The 19,181-nt window shown below is 37.9% G+C and overlaps 1 protein-coding gene across 1 annotated transcript in view; it reads left to right on the forward strand.

Annotated features, from left to right (window-relative positions):
* Window positions 1–19,181, forward strand: part of RANBP17 (RAN binding protein 17) — a 220,837-nt gene that overhangs the window by 111,947 nt on the left and 89,709 nt on the right. The window contains exon 15 of the mRNA XM_014550316.1: window positions 14,385–14,444. Within this exon, the coding sequence (XP_014405802.1) occupies window positions 14,385–14,444 (60 nt within the window). The remainder of the gene's footprint in view (window positions 1–14,384; window positions 14,445–19,181) is intronic.

Raw genomic sequence — 19,181 nt, forward strand, 5'->3', positions numbered from 1 at the left:
CATGATAGTAAATCGAAAGGGCTATTGTTTTATCAAAAGGGGCTTTAGCATATACTATGAAAGCTAGACATTAAATATCAGAGTTTCTGTGTGTAAAGAGCCGTCAAGCCAGATTTCTTACCTTGAATTATTTTAGTACGTAGCAAATGCCTAGCAGATAATAAGCACTCAGTAAATGATAGCTGCTCATATTATCTTCATCATTCTTGTCACCATCCCTGTCCCTGGGACTTCAGTACCCTCAAGCAAAGGGATAAAAACTAGAGGGGCCAGTGGCTGATTGTTGGCAAAGCAAACCTGACCATGGGATCTATAGCTAGCGCGTACCAGCCATCTAACCTTCACCACTTTCGTAAAATCACCCTCAGCTTCCCTGGCCACTCCACAAGGTCTCTTTCCTAGTATGATATCTACCAGTATTCACTCTCAGCATCCCTAACCCCTCTTGGAGATATCCTGGATCTTTTTCATTCCTCTTTTTATTGATGTCTGAGTTATGCTCATTTTTCACAAGTGTCCATTAAGTTTCCAAGTAGTTATACAGTATAGTGTGTGTGTGTTTTCAAAATCCCATGGCACACCAATAAGGAGTCTGAAAGAGAAGAACACTTTCTCATCTGGGTCTTCTCACCATGTGACTGTTAATTTTATTCTTTCAACTTGCGGTTGAAGGATTATATGATATTCTCCTATGAAGTCCCTAGCTTTGTTCAGAGGCAAAAGAAAAGTGTGATACTTTGTGAGAAATATGCATAGTTCAGTTCTGCATGTGACAAAGAGATGCTCTGACTGCTCTGTTTTTAGAAGCTAATTTATGGCAATTTCTTCTTTTACTGTACGTGGGCGGTAGAGAATATCACCTGCAAACATGGTTTAAGCTTTGAGTTAGTTTACATCTCTCTATATTAACATGTTCCGTAACCTAGGCATTTAATATCCCTTTATTGTGCTCTTGTTGAAAGAATTATGTGTCTTAATTTTAAAGTAAGATAATTTTCCACCTCTCTAAGATTAAAATAGTGAGAGAGACCTTCAAAGAAAAGGAAATGTCATTTTTAAATGACATCTCAGTAGGCTCTTGATTTGCAGGTTGTTACTCTTCGTCTTCTGAGTCAAATAAATGTATCCCAGGAGCACCAGTGAGCAGATGTGGGCGGGGGCACTGCAAGCAGAATGTGGAAGCAGGAACCAGCGGAGTTGGCAGACTGGCAGAGGTTTCTGTTTTGCTAAGCACCTGCTTTTTCATATTCAGACTGTCCGAACCATCTGCTTTTATATTCTCTTTACCTACTACTGTCAGCCATTTTGGAGTTCTTAAAAGGCTTTAAAAGTCATCGGGAATTTTTCACAATAAGCTAAGAATCCATACCACCCTTTAAAAACCTTATGCTTTTAGGTTATTCCCAGTCAGTGCTCAAGAGAACAGTTGCTTTTTAATTTAGGTACAGTATGTTATATGTTATGTAATTAGAGTGTTTTCCTCCCTTCCCAATTGCTTATTCTCAGGCATCAAAATTTAAATTGCCTAAATAGTGTGATATATTAATAGATGCATAGTAATTGAATGTAAATGATGGTTTACTTATCCCTTCTCATTTGGAAAAAAGCATTGTATATTTTAATGAAAATTCCTAATACTTCATAAGTTTATTTTCTAGAGGTGCAACTGGTTTTTCAATAGTAATAGGACTTATAAAATGCCTATTGGGCACCAGATACTGTGCTAGGCATTCTGTCCAAGTTATTACTCATCCTTTCTATAGCCTTACAAGGTGGGTATTATCTTCATTTTGTAGATGAAGAAATTGATTCTCAGGGAAGTTGAGAGAATTGTCCAAGCTCACACTTGAGACTGGGGATTTGAACTCTAGTTTCTCTGGCTCTTGTCCACTTCAAAAATGTTGTCATATCCAAAAGACGATCTTGTTCGTGATGGAGGGTTTCAGGGGTGGTACATTTTCTGTAGTTGCAGGTGAGTGCACTTCATTTGGTTGGTGAAGTTCCTGATCGTCTAGCCTTCGATAGTCTAGAGGCATTTTATTTTCTTCTCTAGTCATTGAGAAATGTAGCATGTGGTCCCCTATTTCGGCTTTTCTTAAATTCCTTTTTTAATGCTTTCACTTAAAAAGAAAGAAAAGGAACAAGGGTAGCCTGTTTCTAAAAGTAACAACACCTATTTATTTTTTCCTTGGGCTTTCTGTCTGTCAACATAAGGCCTCCAGTAGCCGTTTAAGATTATAGTCAGAATTGAACGGCTGTGGTGGTCCTTTTTTTTTTTTTTTTAATCTTTGTCACTACCCAAAATTGTGGTCTGTGCAAAGCAGACCCCAAAGATGCAATAGTTCAAGTGATTTAAAAGCACAGTCTTAATAGATGTAACTATATAGTTAACTTTTTTAGAGCGCAGCTCGCATATACTACACTATGAAAATAAATATTATGAACGTATTAGGCCTCTTCAGCCTAGAAAGTTAAACACTTAAGAGGGACGATCAGATTTTTTTTTAATTGGGCTATTGGTAGGACTTGAAAATTTCTCAAATAGTGGAATTCAAGAGTCCCCTTAGTCCTACAGTAAGTTCAGGGAAAATAAGAGGAAATTCTATTTTCTATGGTAGATAATAAAATTTATGGAACTTTTTTTTAAAAGTAGTGTCACAAACTGAAAATACAAATAGATTTGACAAGTCCATGACTGAAAGATTCTCAACCAATTATTAAGGAAAGAAATAAATATCTAGGTTAAATCTCTCACCTTTGAGGTTAATGGTCATGATTGGAAAGGAGGTCATGGGAGTAGAAATCAGAGACAATAATGAACCGAATGAGCCCTTGAGCTGATATGTTGTGTTCTTCAATTATTAACTTAGGTAGTAGTAATCTCCTCCAGGTTGCTGGCCTACTTCACGCCTTTTTCTGTTCAACAAAATAGAGCCAAAATGATCACAATTTTGCCACCTTAACATTCCTTTTCAATTCCCAACCCTAGCTACTTTTCTTCAGGAATACAACTGAGGCTGAGGGGTTTCTTTTCCACATTCAGTACTTATTTTTGGAACTATGTATTTAGAGTTATTTTGGTACATATTTAATTGAAATCTTATAAGCAGATGAGCTTTACCCAAGGAAGTAGAAATATGAGGATGGAGGGCACTCTTAGTTCAAGGATGTGGAGAATAGAAATTTCTAACTGAAAATAAAGGATTAGAAAAAATGAGAAACCAGAACCGTGTGTCCATGAAGGTCAGAATATCAGGAGAGGAATCACATGGTATCAGAGACAACAAAGGGTCCAAGAAGGATACAAGCTTGACTTCTCTGTCTGTGGTCCATCATACACACTGTAGTTGGATAAATTTAAACACCACTTTCATCATAGGGCTCTCTCACTCAAACCTCTCTGTTGCCTACATCAAGCCAGCACTCCTCAGCTTCTAAGATCCTCCATAATCTAGTTCCCCCTCCTAGCCGATCTCAGTTCCCACAGCTCCCCTCTGTCAGGCTGACCCTCAGCATCTTTATTATATTGTTGTTCTCTCTTTATTCTCCCCTCTTCCTCCAGCCCACACGATTCCCATCGTTCAATCAATGTTCTATTCAAGTATTCACTCTTACAGTTATTAATACTTGGATCATATTCATTAAAACTTAGTTAAATAATAATGATAATGACAATGCTAGCACTCATTTATTCTTTATTATATGCCAGGCACTGTGACAATAGGCTTTTACATGCATTATATCTTGTAAGCCTCAAAATAATCTTAATGATGGTGTTCTTAATCCTAGCTCTACTGATAAAGTAAATTGACTAAGAATACAAGGGTAGAAAGTGGCATGCACATGATTTGACATTTAAGTCTAAGTCTAAATCCATTAAATGATGAGCTGCAATTCTCAGTCTTGCTCCTTAAGGGTTTTTCGCTCTGTTCTTTTTTGTGTTTTTTTTTTAAGTTTGAGAATTTTGAGGACAGAGGCAATGTCTTCAAAATTTTGAGGACAAATACGTATCTTATATCTGTCATACAACTAGGGAAGTCCTAGATCATCAACTGTTTCCTTACTGATTGACTGAATATGCATTAAGTAAGGTAAGGTGGTCAGAATTCATGGTAACAGAAGCAGAGAAATGTTATTCTCATCCTAGTCATTTTTCTGCAGTATATGTTGTTAATTAGAGCAGTGATTTATTGAGAAACAGTGGTTTGGAACCAGCAGTGTTCACTTTTTCAGAATGGTAAATTAGAAAAGGATCGCTCTAGTAGCTGTAACAATGTTATGTGGGGTAGATCAGGGCCACACTTTTATTCTTTCATTATTCAAGCACTTGTAAATACTATGACATTGCAATTTATAATAAGAAATATTGCCTAACCGGTTTGGCTCAGTGGATAGAGCGTCAGCCTGCGGACTCAAGGGTCCCAGGTTCGATTCCGGTTAAGGGCATGTACCTTGGTTGCAGGCACATCCCCAGTAGGGAGTGTGCAGGAGGCAGCTGATCGATGTTACTCTCTCATCGATGTTTCTAACTCTCTATCCCTCTCCATTCCTATCTGTAAAAAATCAATAAAATATATTTTTAAAAAAAGAAATATTATGTTTGATCTTCACTCCCCTTTCTAGCATAGAGCTCCTAAAACCCTTAGAATTTCCTAAGTGATTAGCCACCAATAAAGGTGTCTTCATAGTCTTAACAAACCCCTTTCAACTGCACCTGAGTTTTTGTTAATGAGGTGACTTAATATATTTTAAAAAAAGAAATATTATGTTTGATCTTCACTCCCCTTTCTAGCATAGAGCTCCTAAAACCCTTAGAATTTCCTAAGTGATTAGCCACCAATAAAGGTGTCTTCATAGTCTTAACAAACCCCTTTCAACTGCACCTGAGTTTTTGTTAATGAGGTGACTTTTGGAAGCACCTAAGGATGGGGGCTGGTTGCCAGAGGAACCAACCATTTGGTTAGAGCAGTGGTTCTCAACCTTCCTAATGCCACGACCCTTTAATACAGTTCCTCATGTTGTGGTGACCCCCAACCATAAAATTATTTTCGTTGCTACTTCATAACTGTAATGTTGCTACTGTTATGAATCGTCATGTAAATATCTGATAGGCAGGATGTATTTCATTGTTACAAATTGAACATAATTAAAGCATAGTGATTAATCACAAAAACAATATGTAATTATATATGTGTTTTCCAATGGTCTTAGGCGACCCCTGTGAAAGGGTCGTTCGACCCCCAAAGGGGTCGCGACCCACAGGTTGAGAACCGCTGGGTTAGAGGGTTGGAACCTTCAGTCCCACCCTCTGAGTTCTGGGGAGGGGAGAGGGGCTGGAGATTGAGTTCAGTCACTACCATGGCCAGTGAGTTAATCAGTTGTGCCTATATCATGAAGGGTCCATAAAAAGATAAAAGGACAAGGTTTTGACAGCTTCTGGGTTGGTAAACACATGGAGATTTGGGGAGAGCGGCTCACTCAGAGGGCGTGGAAACTGCACCCATTCCCACAAACCTTGCCCTAAGCATCTTGTCTATCTGACTGTTCCTGCGTTACATCTTTTCATAATAGACCAGTAATCTAATAAGAACAGTGTTTCTCTGAGTTCTATGAGCCACCCTAGCAAATTAAACCCAAGAAGGAAGTCATTGGAACCTTTGATCTATAGGTGATAACCTGGACTCTCAGGTCTTAATTAGGAACAGTTTTGTAGGACTGAGCCCTTTACCTATGGAATCTGACACTATCTCTACATAGATAGTGTCCGAATCTAGTTAAATTTGTGGAACACCTGATCAGTGTCCACTGAGAATTGGAGAATTACTGATGGTTTTGGGGAAGAAACACACATTTGAATTACAAAGACGTGTAATTGCCTACTATGTTCTAAACAATGGGACACACGATATTGACTAGAGAGAGTCTTGCCATCACAGACTGGTGCAGAACACAGACAGAGCTGACAGGTAATCATTGTTCAATATGCTGAGGCCATGATGGATATGCAGAAGAACAGTGGGAATGTATAAGAAGATACCTGATGTAATCTTGGGAAGGAGTCCCAGGGGATGCTGGGGTTTCTTCTAGTGTCATTCAGTTCTGCGCATCACATAAACGGGAATAAAATAAACCTAAGGGTTCGTTGCAGGTTGGTGCCAAAAGAGGCCAGGAGAGTCCAGCTGCATATTTTCCACTTTCCCATCAAGATTGCAAAACAAGACCAAGAAAACTAAATATCAGTGCACTTTAGATGTTTACCAAGTTAAGGAGGTTTATAATAAAATGAACGCTCCATTGCGTCTAAGAAGGTAATTAGTAAAACAAATGAATTCCTTGCCCCTCTCTATTAGCACCAAGATCTGTCTACCCATTACTTCCACTGTCAGAAAGGTGCCAGATAAAAGTCAAGATTATTTTCCATGCATTGAATAAAATAGCACCCACTAAAAAGTTTAATTTGGATTTAGTAGAATAAATGTCTGAATATATATATTTTTTCTAATAGCTGGGAAACAATATTGTCATATGGTGAGAACTTTGAATAGGAAGTTGGAGAAGAAGCCATTTTACTGTGTATTCTTGAGCAGTCTCCTAACCATTTTCTTATTTTCCTCATCTAAAGAAAATGAGGTTAATGTATATCCAGACCTGCCTGCTTTGATGCACATTTTTAGTAATCCAAGAGAGACTAGACAATGATTGTGAGCCTTCTCCCAGCCAGAGGGAAGATACTCTAAGTAATTAAAGATTTAAAGTAAAATTTTGTCTATGAGATATAGGAGGGAGAGCAGGGGCCATAGAGGAAGTAGATATTTTGTCAGCTATTTTTCTTGATTGCTAATTAAGAATTTTATCATTTCAGATCAGCTGCAGTATGGGGAAAGGTCATGATTTCAAAAGGATTTACTATTTAAAAGAAGCAAAAGGAAGAGAGAGGGAAAGACAAAGAGAAACATCGATGTGAGAGAAACACATTGATTGGTTGCCTCCTGCAAGAGCCCTTCCCAGTGCCCAGGCCAGGGAGGAGCCTACAACCGAGGTACATGCCCTTGACCAGAATCGAACCTGGGACCCTTTGGTCTGCAGGCCGATGCTCTATCCACTGAGCCAAACTGGCTAGGGATGCTTTTGTTTTCTAAATCTACTTTGTCCCCAAAAGCCTACCTGTCCAAGCTCTAGAACTTCCAGTAAACTTTCCTCAACATATTTTACCCTTAATTAAAAATAAATAAATAAAAGAAGCAAAAGATAAATTGTGATATATACTGGGGTTCTCTACATATACAGAAATATAGTTTACAGAACATGATTATGGTGGTAATGATTCCCCTCTAAAAAAATCTGTGAAGATGAAATAAAATTATTTCATTGAACTCTTCAAAAAAGATACCTCCCACAAATTCCTAATTGTGAATCCTCATAACCAAGCTGATATCAACAGAAAGCGAGGAAAAGTAGGTCTGACTAGAGAAATGGAGAGCTATAGAATGTAGCATTTGTATGCATCACTATAGCGGGTTGTCATCTGAAAGTAAAGATGAAATGGAACAAAGTTGTGCTTTGAAAATTGAATTATTGCTCATCATGCATAATTGAACAAAGTTGAAATTTTGTAGGTATGAAACAAAAAAAGCCACAGCTATGATAGCTGTTACAGGAAATGGAGGAAATTAATAATAAAAGACAATACACTACCTCATAACTACATGCTCATCATGAGATTAGAGTAGCAATTTTCAACCTTTTTCATCTCATGGCACACAAACTAAGTACTAAAATTCTGCAGCACACCAAAAAATACATTTCTTGCTGATTTGGAAAAAAAATAGGTATAATTTTGATTCATTCACACTGGACAGCTATTGTTGCGTTGGCTATTGTCATTTTTTTATTGGACAATCTAAGGGAAAAGAGGTCAGTGCCCCTGAGTAAATAGTCAGATATTGCATGTTTTAAAAATTCTTGTGGCACAACGATGCAAAGTCACTGGATTAGAGGATGAGAGCATTAAGAAAATACCCTGAATAATTTAATGATTTAATTCTGGAATTGAAGTACAGATATTTCAAACTTCATTTGTACATAGATAAACCAGAAAGACAAAATAAACAGCTTACTTTCAAACAATAGGGTTTTTAGGCAGTTCTTGAGGATATGTGAAAATATATTTTAAAAGAAAAATTATAACTAAGCAAGACATGTTTGATATGAATATTTTAAAATAAATAAGCAAGTTTCTGTATCTTTTTAAAATACAAAATATATTAAGGAACAAATTTGGGCTACTTTTGCCTTATATCCGGTGATCTTGCTTTTATAATCTGTTCTAAGTAATTGCTAGGAGCTGTGATTTTTGAAAGACTGCATAATACTAGCATCATAAATTAGGGGGGAAAGGTACTTTCTTAGGTCTTAGTGTTCACTGAGTAAAGTTTAAATTAACCTTAACTAGACTATCTTTTAATACCTTTTTGATGCATAAAATAATTCATCAAACCATGTTTTAAAATAAATTTTGGAGGATTATTAGAAAGTATAAACAGCATAAGAGTTTATTGGAATGGGTTTTATTTTATATCACATTGACATTTATAAATTTTTTTTTCTATCAGCTATTTGGTAAAAGTCCACAATTTACCAAAATGGTTAATAGGACACAAATATAGACATTTCATGTGATGTACCATGTAAATGTAAACCTTTGTAGTTACATGTTTTTGTAGCAAGAGAATTGTTTTAAAAGGCATGTAATTTATTAGGTATCGGTAGCTTCTTTATTGCCTTGCCGCGCTGCAGTAATAAATAAAAGAAAGTGAACTGATTTTACAAATGGCACACAAGGTGCACATTTTGTGGGGAAAAAGTCTTTTTTTAAAGAATTGGCATTAAATCCTTTTTTTGTGATGACAAAGAGGCTAAGAGTGCAAACTGTATTTTCTGTTTATCGAAAACAGTCTTTTTTTCTCGGGGGCATTTTTTCCTATGATCATCAAGGGATTTCAAAAGCAATAAAGTGTGGAATCATTGTTCGACTTGAACAGTATTAAAACTTAGGTTTTAATTTCAGGGAAGTAATAAGATTTGAACCTGTCTCACATTACAGCACTGTAAGGCATTTAGCAATTGTATTTTAAAAGAGGTTTTTAAGATGCAGCTCACTTGTAAGCTAACTGTCTGTCAGTAATTAATAGTTTTTCTTCAGCATAGGCTGTTGTGATCAGACCAAGAAATATCTGGGTTTTTAGTAACACATTATGATAATTGTGAGTGTTTATTCCTAATTAGTCTAAATGTCTAATAATTTTCTGCTTCTCTGCCTGCTTCAAAGAAATAAAAAGAGTGACTTTTAAAGCTACAGTGTATCTTTGAGCTTTTCAAATTCGGAATGTACATGCACATAATTCAGTAAGCTTTACACCCAGCAACATGATGTCAATTGACTCATTCATTAACCAACTATTTTATGCTTTAATATTATTCCCTAGTTTTTAGACATCACATCGTCTGTATATGTAAAAAAGGTTGCCAGATACGTTACCATATGTACAGCTAAACTCAAACTGACAATCTGGGGTCTTCAGTACTCAACATTGAAACTTATCTTTACTTTTCAAAAAAGGCTTTAAAATATGAGCATTTCTATTAGATCAATGTGGCAACATACTTGCTGATGAAAGATTGTATTTACCATTTTGAATTGCTATTGAAAATAATTGCCTCTACAAAAGGAAACATCTGTACGATAGTGCATGGTTAAAGCTGCCATCAATTTTTAACATTTGAGGGTTGAGCTATGACCTTTTATGATGACTGTGAACAGTAACTGCCTCCATTAGCCATAAGTTTTGTTTCTTTATTTTAGTAGATGGCCTAGACTGTAAATATTAGAGAATCTAAAATAAATCAACATATTATCCTAAGGATACAAAATGTAAGAGCTATTTGTGGTTGGGAACCTTTGACAGATAGTTCGGATGAAGCAGATGATTGCCTGCCTAGCGTATCTGGTCTCCATTGCTGTGCCTGCAGGCAGTTTAGTGCTATGGTTGTATATATTGATGTCAGGGTTAGTACTGAGTGGCTAGCAGTGACAGATGTCTATAATTACAGGCAATGCTTCCAGTATTTCTGAAAAGCCAGCCTATGTTGAACAATTATCTTATTTCTGCCTTGCCAAAGAGCATGTTCCAATTGCTGGTATTAGCATTGGTGAATCTAACGCTTCAGCTGCTGCCTTGGGACAAATGTGGGAAAAGCACTTGGTTATAAAACACAAATGCAAAATATTTTTCAACATTTTGAATTAGTTAAGTTCAGTGTGTTTCTAATTTTTATCTCCCAGAGTGTTTCTGTTGAAGGAATCTTGAAATATAAAAGCACATTTGGCAAAGTTACTGGGATTTTTTTTCCCCGAGGCCTGCGTGGCTCCCAGTGCCAGTATCCTTGATTTACTGAATAGATGTGTTTAAGAGAAGTTGGCTTTGAAACAACTTTCTCCAATGTGAATTACATTTTCTGATTATTCCCATTCCAAAACTGGAAATGCATTTCCGTGGACAGTCTCTCCCACCTTTTGATGAAGAAAACTGTAAAATGACAGACAGTCCTGAAGAGGGCAAAGCACCCTAGGACACGGATGGCCTCGCATTTGCTGAGAATTGCAATCCTCAGCTTTTGTCTCAACCCTTTCTTCTTAGCCTTTGATCACTTATTTCTTTTCTTCTTTTTTTGACTTAAAAAAGTTTTTTTTAATTTTTCAATTACAGTTGACATTCAATATCATATTAGTTTCAGGTGAGCCTTTGGTCGCTTATTGTGCTTTCTTGTCTGCATGACCACTTTCTTCCATGCTTCCTCTCAGTCCACTTTCCTCACTCATTAGAAATGTTCATGCTTGATGGTCCCAGTTCTTCTGTCCTTTTTTTCCTGGTCATTTGCACATAGATGGCAAGGGCTCTAATAGCACACTCCCAGCAGGTGCCGAAGCCTTGCACAGTGCTCTAGGACCTGAACATTCCCGAAGTTCCTCAAGTTCAAGGCACTGGGTAGGAAAATATTGTCCATGCTGTAACTTACGAAGTCTCTATGTTCAGGTAATGGAGGATGAGAAATGCCCAGGAAATATCATTTGAGAATGTTGTGTCCTCAACCTTAATTTAATCTATATTGTGTTTCACCATTTTGTGAAGTTATTCATTACATTTCTCATTTAGTCCTCTCAGCATTATTCTATTTAGTAAGTATGATTATCTTCATTTTACACAATATGAAAAATATTTCAGGAAGGTTATAAACTTGTTCAGAGACAGACCTTGGGTTTTGACCAATCATCTTACTCTAAACCTGAGTTTGCTTTCCACTGTATCCCATTGCCTATGTACGTATTGAGGCATGAGTCCAGGTATGATCAGTTTTACCAGTAAGTGTAATGATTAATACGGCCAGCATCACAAGCTTCATCCCAGGATTTGCTGTTTTACTGCCCAAGGAAAAAACTTTCCTCTGCAACCAGAGATTGGGCCTCTAGTCCTGGCTAGCCATCAGTCACCAGAGAGCTGAGCTAGACCCTAGGTATTCGATGTAATCCATCTGCTACAGAAGAAGCAACTCAACGCCTAGTCTGGTGTCAGAGATCAGTCAGTATTATATTTACATCTAAAAGGCATTCCACCTCTGTCCTTTCTAAGCCTATCACACAAAAACTTTTTTAATTGAAGTAACATTGGTTAATAACATGTTTCAGGTGTACAACATAATTCCATATCTGCGTAACCTATAGCTTGCTTATCACCAAAAGTCTAGTTTCCATCCAACACCATAGATTTGACCCTTTGCCAAAACTCTTGATAATTTAAAACTAATGATGGTATTCTGAAACCCCTTGTCTGTATGCATTAATTTGGCAAAGAAAACTTGGAGGATTGGATGGACTCATTGATCTGAATTGGGAAGACTGATAATTTATTGGAAACAGGGATATAAGTCACCTACTTACCCAATGAGCTGAGGACTTACCCTGGAGACAGGAAATAGGAATTTGTGGACTCCAAAAAGGAGGGTGAGAGCTTTAAAATTTGGAACTTAGGTGATACAGATGAGCCCTAAAGATAAGAATCACCTGCTACCACGAACATTCTGTTTTTCTCCTGCCTCCTTTCCATCACTTTTCTTGCTCCTCCTTCCATAAGATAGAAGTTATAGATAGAAAATGCAAGATTGGGAGTTAGGCTATCTTCCATAAGGGCTCTTTCCCTTCTAATCACTCTTCCTTAACATTACTAAAACTACTCACATACCAACTTAGAACATATGTCTGTTTTCTTGCATCTAGTTCAGATAAAATACAAAGAAAAGAGGCTGTCATTTTGGGTGTGCCTCATAATCTTAATGTCAGACTAATGTTTGATTATATATTACTTAATAATAGCAGCCATTTACTGACCACCTATTCTGATAGCTAATAGCTAATGTTATTTGGTGCTTACTGTGTACAAAAAACTTTCCAAGTGTTTCTGACACTGTGCTGGCAGTGCTGTACATAATACAGCACATGATAACAATAATAATAATAGCTAACACTATGTGCCAGGCCTCTCCTAAGTGCTTTGCATAAATTAACCGCTTTAATCTTCTCAGAGATTCTGTAAAATAGGTCCTACTCTCATCTTTATTTTATACTAGAGGCCCAGTGCACGAATTTGTGCAAGGGTGGTGTCCTGCTGGTCTGCCCCAAACGGGGCCAGCCAGCTGGGGGAGGGACTGCGGGAGGTTGGCTCTGAGAAGCTAATTAATTTTAACCAAGATCATAGTTAATTCATTAAATAAAATTCTTTATTCAGTGCCTGTTTAGCCAAGCATTGTGCTAGGCTAGCAAGTAGCAGAGTCTCACTCCAAAACTTGTGTGCATTGCACTGCACATTCTGTGTTTCCTGCTAGTTATCTAAAACACATACTCAATTAACTTGCTCATTTCTGTCTTCTTACTGAGAGAGGAATATGCTTCCTTGGCCACTGTGTCTACCAGTTGGTCTTTTGCATATGTTGTAGCTCATTTTCAACACAGAAGGGTTCACTAGGAAGACTAGGCTGGAGGCAGCACTACTGCACTGATTTTGCCGCTCAGAGAAACCAGACATTAGTGTTTGAGGGTGTTAATGGGCCATCGGAAGGGGAACTCTGACTCACTGCATTTGAGTAAGTTAAAGTTGTCATTAACTAGGCTAGTGTGAGAGATAAATTGAAAGATACAAAGGACTGAGGAACAAGATCTTTGAGTAAAATTTGAGACTATTATGAAAAAATGAAATAACTGCTTTAACAAAGTAGCAAAAATACAGATGATGTCATTGACATCCCCTCTTTTATTCCCTGGGCCATTATTCTCTTCATGTCAGGTTGTTTTTCCTAGAGGTACAGAGTTGAGTATCTCTTAGGAGAAAGGTACAGAAGTCATTTTAGATGTAGAAAATCGGTCATGTTTCAGAGGGGCAACATGGAGACAAAATAGAGTAATATTAATGGGAAACATGTATGAATAAAATAAAATAAAATAAAGATGCTAGAAGTGGAAATGGGACCTGGTGAAAGTCAGCACCCACTGTAACTGTAATTTGGTGTGCTTTTAGAGGATGGGGGAGCGTGTGTGTGTAAGAATTTGATTAAGTGGTGAAAGGCTCAATATGATTTACTTACCCTCTGAATGACTATAGAAATGAGTTCCATTTATTAAAGATGTATGTTTACTCATGAGAAGGTGACTTGGCCTACTTACATCAGCTCCACTGGCCACACTTACATAATGAGAGTGCCTCATGGGAAACTAGTGCTAGCAGATTCCTTAAGGTAGATATGTCAGTATTTTTATAATTGGCTCTTTTGGGGGTTTTTTCCCTTGTTTTTGTTGTTGTTAATCCTCACCCGAGGATATTTTTCCATTGATTTTTAGAGAGATTGGGAGGGGGAGAGACAGAGAGAGAGAAATATCGATGCAAATATCAATTGGTTGCCTCCCAAACACGCCTGAACAGGGCCGGGTTTTGAGCCTGCAACCGAGGTATGTGCCCTTGACCGGAATCGAACCTGGGACCCTTCAGTCCACTAAGCTAAACCAGCTAGGGCATAATTGGTGCTTTTTTAGGGCTATCCTTTAGTAATTGGTTTCTTGAATTATTCCGTGGAAGCAAACCCACTGTAATGGGTTTGGAACAGCACTTCATCAGGCCTCTACTCGTGGCCTCCAGAATGAAATCAAAGCCCCAAGAATATTTTAAGAGACAGCCACAAAGATCCCAAGCCACATTCTCCTTGTATCTGAAGTTGGGAAGGCCTGCTCTTCCCTTATCGCTGACGCCAGGTGGCAGGTCCCTAAACTCTGTGCTTTTTAGGTTGTACGCCTGAGGAGTGATGTGTCCAGAGTTCCAGAGAAGGCTTGGAAAGTAGTGAAGGTGAGTTGGGTTTCGGTTACTATGGTGGATCACCAGTCTTTATGCTTGTCTCACCACAGCCCCAGATTCTCAGTACTAATAGGCACACGCTCACAATGATATGTGTAGGGTGCACTGTCGTGGGTTCCTTTTTAAATGCAACATATAACCCTGAAGTGTGCATGTTTTTTAACCAAATGTTCACTGGTCGGCTCTGTTTAGTGTGCTTGCGTAGTGTGAAAGCAACCTATTCTTCTTGATCATAACATTTCTGAAGTGGCCAGTTCTAACCAGTATTCATACCGGAAGGAGAAAGTTTCACTTGGCTACGGTGACTAGGATCTGTCATTGAACAGTATCTCTAGCACATGTATCCCGTGTGCCAGATATGTTTCTGACTGACACTTCTGAGAGAGAGGGGGGATTGGCATAAACAAAATCTCTTATTTCCTGATTTCCTCTACCATCACCCTCTCACCATCTTCATCCAGCATCAACTTCTGTGCTCCAAAATCTAATCATGCCATCTTATACATTTGTTATTGCAAAGAATTAGAAATTGATACCTGAAATGCCCCTTCAAATCCTGGTCTCAAAACCTTCTACCAAAATTAGTCAAGGCTTCTTCGAATAGCTTGTGCCAGAGCCATGGCTAGCTGCTTCTTGTATGGTCTTGGGAAGATAATACATTTACCCGGGCTTTACCGTGGCTTCAGCCACAGAGACTAGTTTAACAGAAGCTTGGCCTCAGACATGGAGTGAGTTGGCAGCCAGCAGGAGCAAAGCTGTGTCAGGACAAATGTGCTGCACCCCTCATCTTCTCTAGTTGGCTTTCAGCTGGTGGCGCCACGGGAGTCTTTCTATGGGCTGTGTATCCTGTGACCAATAACTGGTGCCCTCCACCCGGGTCCCTCTTGGCTAGCGAAGGCCTGTCGGGAGACATTAGGCTCATGCTGGTGGAGATCCTTAGTCAGTGGCTCCCTAAGGAAAGTGAGGCAAACAGCCAGCTTCTGTTGAACAGGTGGTAGTTAGACCTTAGGTCTGGGTGGGGGTGGGAGGGAAAGAATCTCTCCAACATTCCCAGTACTGCTGCTTTTCACACTCTACCTGTATTCCTCTTTCTAATAAATGATTGCTTAGACACTAATCCAAAAATATCTCTGGCAGCATCTGGAGCCCTTCCTTAGTGGTCTGGATGTGGGCCCAAGTTAGGAATGGAAACCCCACTGGGGTGCAAGCAAAAGAGGAAGCATGTTCTTAGCCATGCATCAGTGGAGGCCCCTACTGGGAGAGGGGATTATCACAAGGCAGCAGGCAGCCCTGCACCCCAGCCTGCTGGGTTCATGCTTTGTGCCACAGGATGTGGAGCGAAGGAAATGTGAGGCCAAAGGGGTGGCTCCAAGTTTTCTTACACAATAGCCTATTCAAGCAGATTGGGAATGCCTCTTAAGAGATTTGTTAGGTGCATGTCCCCTCAGCAAGATGGCCACCACAGATGGTGGGTTCAGATATTCCAGTCGAAATAAATACTTAACGTTCATATTGATTTGCTACTTCCATAGCCAACTTTTCTTGTATCATATGCCATTCTGAACAAGGCAAACAGATTCCTAAACGTTTACCACTTGATTTCCAACATGCTAGTATATTATGGTTTTAAAATTAAATTCTGGCAAAAGATTTTTTTACCTATAATTGTGGTCCTATATTTTGTGATGCTATTTTAAATGACATGGAAAAATGAGTCAGCCAAAGGTTGATGTGGATCTCTTCAGTATCACTAAGTTGGTATATTTAATATGCAGCAGTGGTGTTTGTACCATTAATTCTCTTGATGTGTCATAAGTTAATTGTGATGTTCATGTTTTATTCTGCTTCAAGTGTTAATGAAAGAGCTTAGTATCTTTAGTTCAGATGATTTACATACAAGTGGTTAAATACTCTATTCCCTCCTACCCCTCTTCTTCTCTTCCCTCCCCTTACAGAACTGGGTCTCTTACGAAAAGCACTGCATTGACCTCAAGGGCACTTGAAGCCTAAGACAAAAATATGGAAACTGGTTTCTTACTCACAATAAATGAATTTACACTGAGTTCCCAAATTCTTTTTCTAAGAAATTAATTCTTTCATTATATTGAATCCTTTCTGGTGACAGGTTTTGTTTTGCCAAATTGCAACCAGTTAAAAATCTTGATACGTCATTTCAATAGATTGAAATAATACTTTAAAATTCACGATTGTTTTTTTTTTAATTTTGTGGTATCGATTTTGTATTGGATGTGAAATTTTCAGAATAAATTGGTTCAGGAAAATATATCATCTGATGGCAGAATACTTTGTTGTTGATTTTCACAGTACTGCTAATTCTGCATAGAGCCTGCTTACAAAAGCTCTTTGAGATCAGTTATAGAAGGCCTAAGGGTATTAACTTACTGTAATTTTCTGAAGATTCATTATCCAAAATCTTAATTCATTATAACAACTCTTATGAAAAACTACAGAACCAGTTTTTCTCTTTTATTTTGTTATTTGCACAGAATGAGCGATTCATTGTTCTTTTTAATTTGTTTCATGTGGTGCTTTTGAGTGCATTTCATAGAGGGCTGTTATTGAATTTCTGTGGCTGTCATTATATATCCATACAACCTTTAGGAACTAATATTCTGGGTTTCCCAGTTCTGTAATCTACTTCGAATTTGAGGATTGACATAATTAGTTTCTTCAAAGTTATAACCTGAATGTGAGAGACAGCACTGTAGATACTCAAGACCAAGGATTAGGATTGGAAGGAGAAAGTAATTAAAAATTATCCCAGCACATGCTTTTATTCTTTATTAAATTAAATTCACAACTCAAACTCTTATTGCTATTTGTATGTTTATTCTCTTGTCTGGTTTTCTTATCTCATCTGGCTTCCTTCTTAAAAGCCAGATAGAAGGTTATATAAGCTACTGCATAGGCACAGGCAGCATTTGTCATTTGGTTAGTTGAAAAGTTAGAGAAGTATTGGGTCATTGAAGTGTCATACACAGATCCGAATGTTCTTTTCTGAAAATTGAAAGAATCTTCACAGTAAAATAAATAGAAATAAGAAAACAAACATATTAAAACAGTTTTTTAGGAACATGCCTTTTCAAGTCTATACTAATGGTAATTTCTAACAACTTCCTGTATTTCAAGAGCTAGAGAGATGGATGGATGGTAAAAATGGGCAATTTTTCTAGCTTCTAAGGCAATCTTTAGAAGTAGAAAGAATTTGGCTTTGTATCATGAAATTTTGAAGCTTTCTCCCTTCAACAATTGCCATTTCTCACCTTGATTAGAGTGTGTTGACTGAATATGCATGAAAAGATTTCAAAGCTTCACATATGTTAAGGTTTTGTTTGTTTTAACCTTTTTTGTGCCATGTCAAAATCTTCAGGGTAAGCTCCTTCTTATTTTTCTGTTATTTTTTTATGTAATGGACCTCCTCTTGAAAAGGCATTAGCTGCCAGGTTGAGCAGCTCCTATGAGGAAGGGCCATGGAATGGAGTAGGAAGGGAGCAGCATTTGTTGAGGACTCAATGCCAGGCTCTGTGTTAGGCCTCATTTAGTTCTCCCTGAAGCCCATAAAGTAGGTATTAGTATTATTATTCCTGCTTCACAGATAGGAGGTCAAGATTCAGAGATTATAAGTAACACCTAGCTAGTGGTAGACCCAGAATGCCAATCCAGGTATCTTTGGGACCAGAGCCCATGCTTTCTCTTTGGTGCTAACTTTATCAAGACAGTGTTGTAAATTCTCTGGAGATGTAAAGAGAAATAGACACTCTCTCTACCCTCAGTCAGCACATGCTTGAAATAGTGGAGGAAAATGAAGTTTCCATATTCACATGGAAAATTAATTCTAAAACAAGATCAAATTCTAGTGTATAATATAAGTGCCACGAACAGGCAGGCAATCATAGGTGTTCTGAGTGTTCAGCGGAGGAGAGCTCTTCTAACTGATCTACAGAGAGCTTCTTCCAGAAATATTATTTAAGCATTAAAACCACATCTTTTTAAATAACAAAAGTGTACCTGTGGTCACCTCTGGTATATGCCCGGATGTCAGAAGTACTAGGAATAGCAGATGACAATTACGTTCTAGAAACATTCATGACGAAAATTGTTACAAACCTTAAATACTGGGGAAGATGTGAGCCTGGAGTGGAATTTGGGGTACATTATTTTTAGAGAAAAGGGTTCTCTAAAACAACCTTATCCTTTTGTTAAAAAATTTTGAATGAAAAAAAAAATTTTTTTTTAATGAAATGGCCAAAATTTACATTTTAACATTACATCCTTTTTAGCCATTTTACATTTAATGAGTGTTATTAGGCATGGGAGGTAAAAGACAGAGCATCACCTCTGCCCTCAGGGAGCTTGTAGTCTAATGGAGAAATGCAGGCATATTAAAAAGAAGGACGAGGGGGAGCAGGCACAGACTGACAGGCAGAAACCAGGTTGTAACGTGTGCCTCTCTGATTGTGTGAAACACGTAAAGACGTGACTTCATTGGGTCCTTTAGAGACCATGGACAATACCAATGGATTAGTCTCTTATTTCTCAGATTCTTGCTTATTTTTCACTGTGATTGGATTATCTTGATTCTGAAATAAAAGATTAGAAATCTGTGAACTAAAGTGAGTTTTTACCTCTCTGCATTCCAATGCCAACTTCTATATCCTTCCTTAAAATGAGGATCATGATGAACTTTCTTCTGGCTATCATAAAAAT

Source organism: Myotis brandtii, unplaced genomic scaffold (genome assembly GCF_000412655.1).
Source record: "Myotis brandtii unplaced genomic scaffold, ASM41265v1 scaffold6, whole genome shotgun sequence".
Lineage (NCBI taxonomy): Eukaryota > Metazoa > Chordata > Mammalia > Chiroptera > Vespertilionidae > Myotis > Myotis brandtii.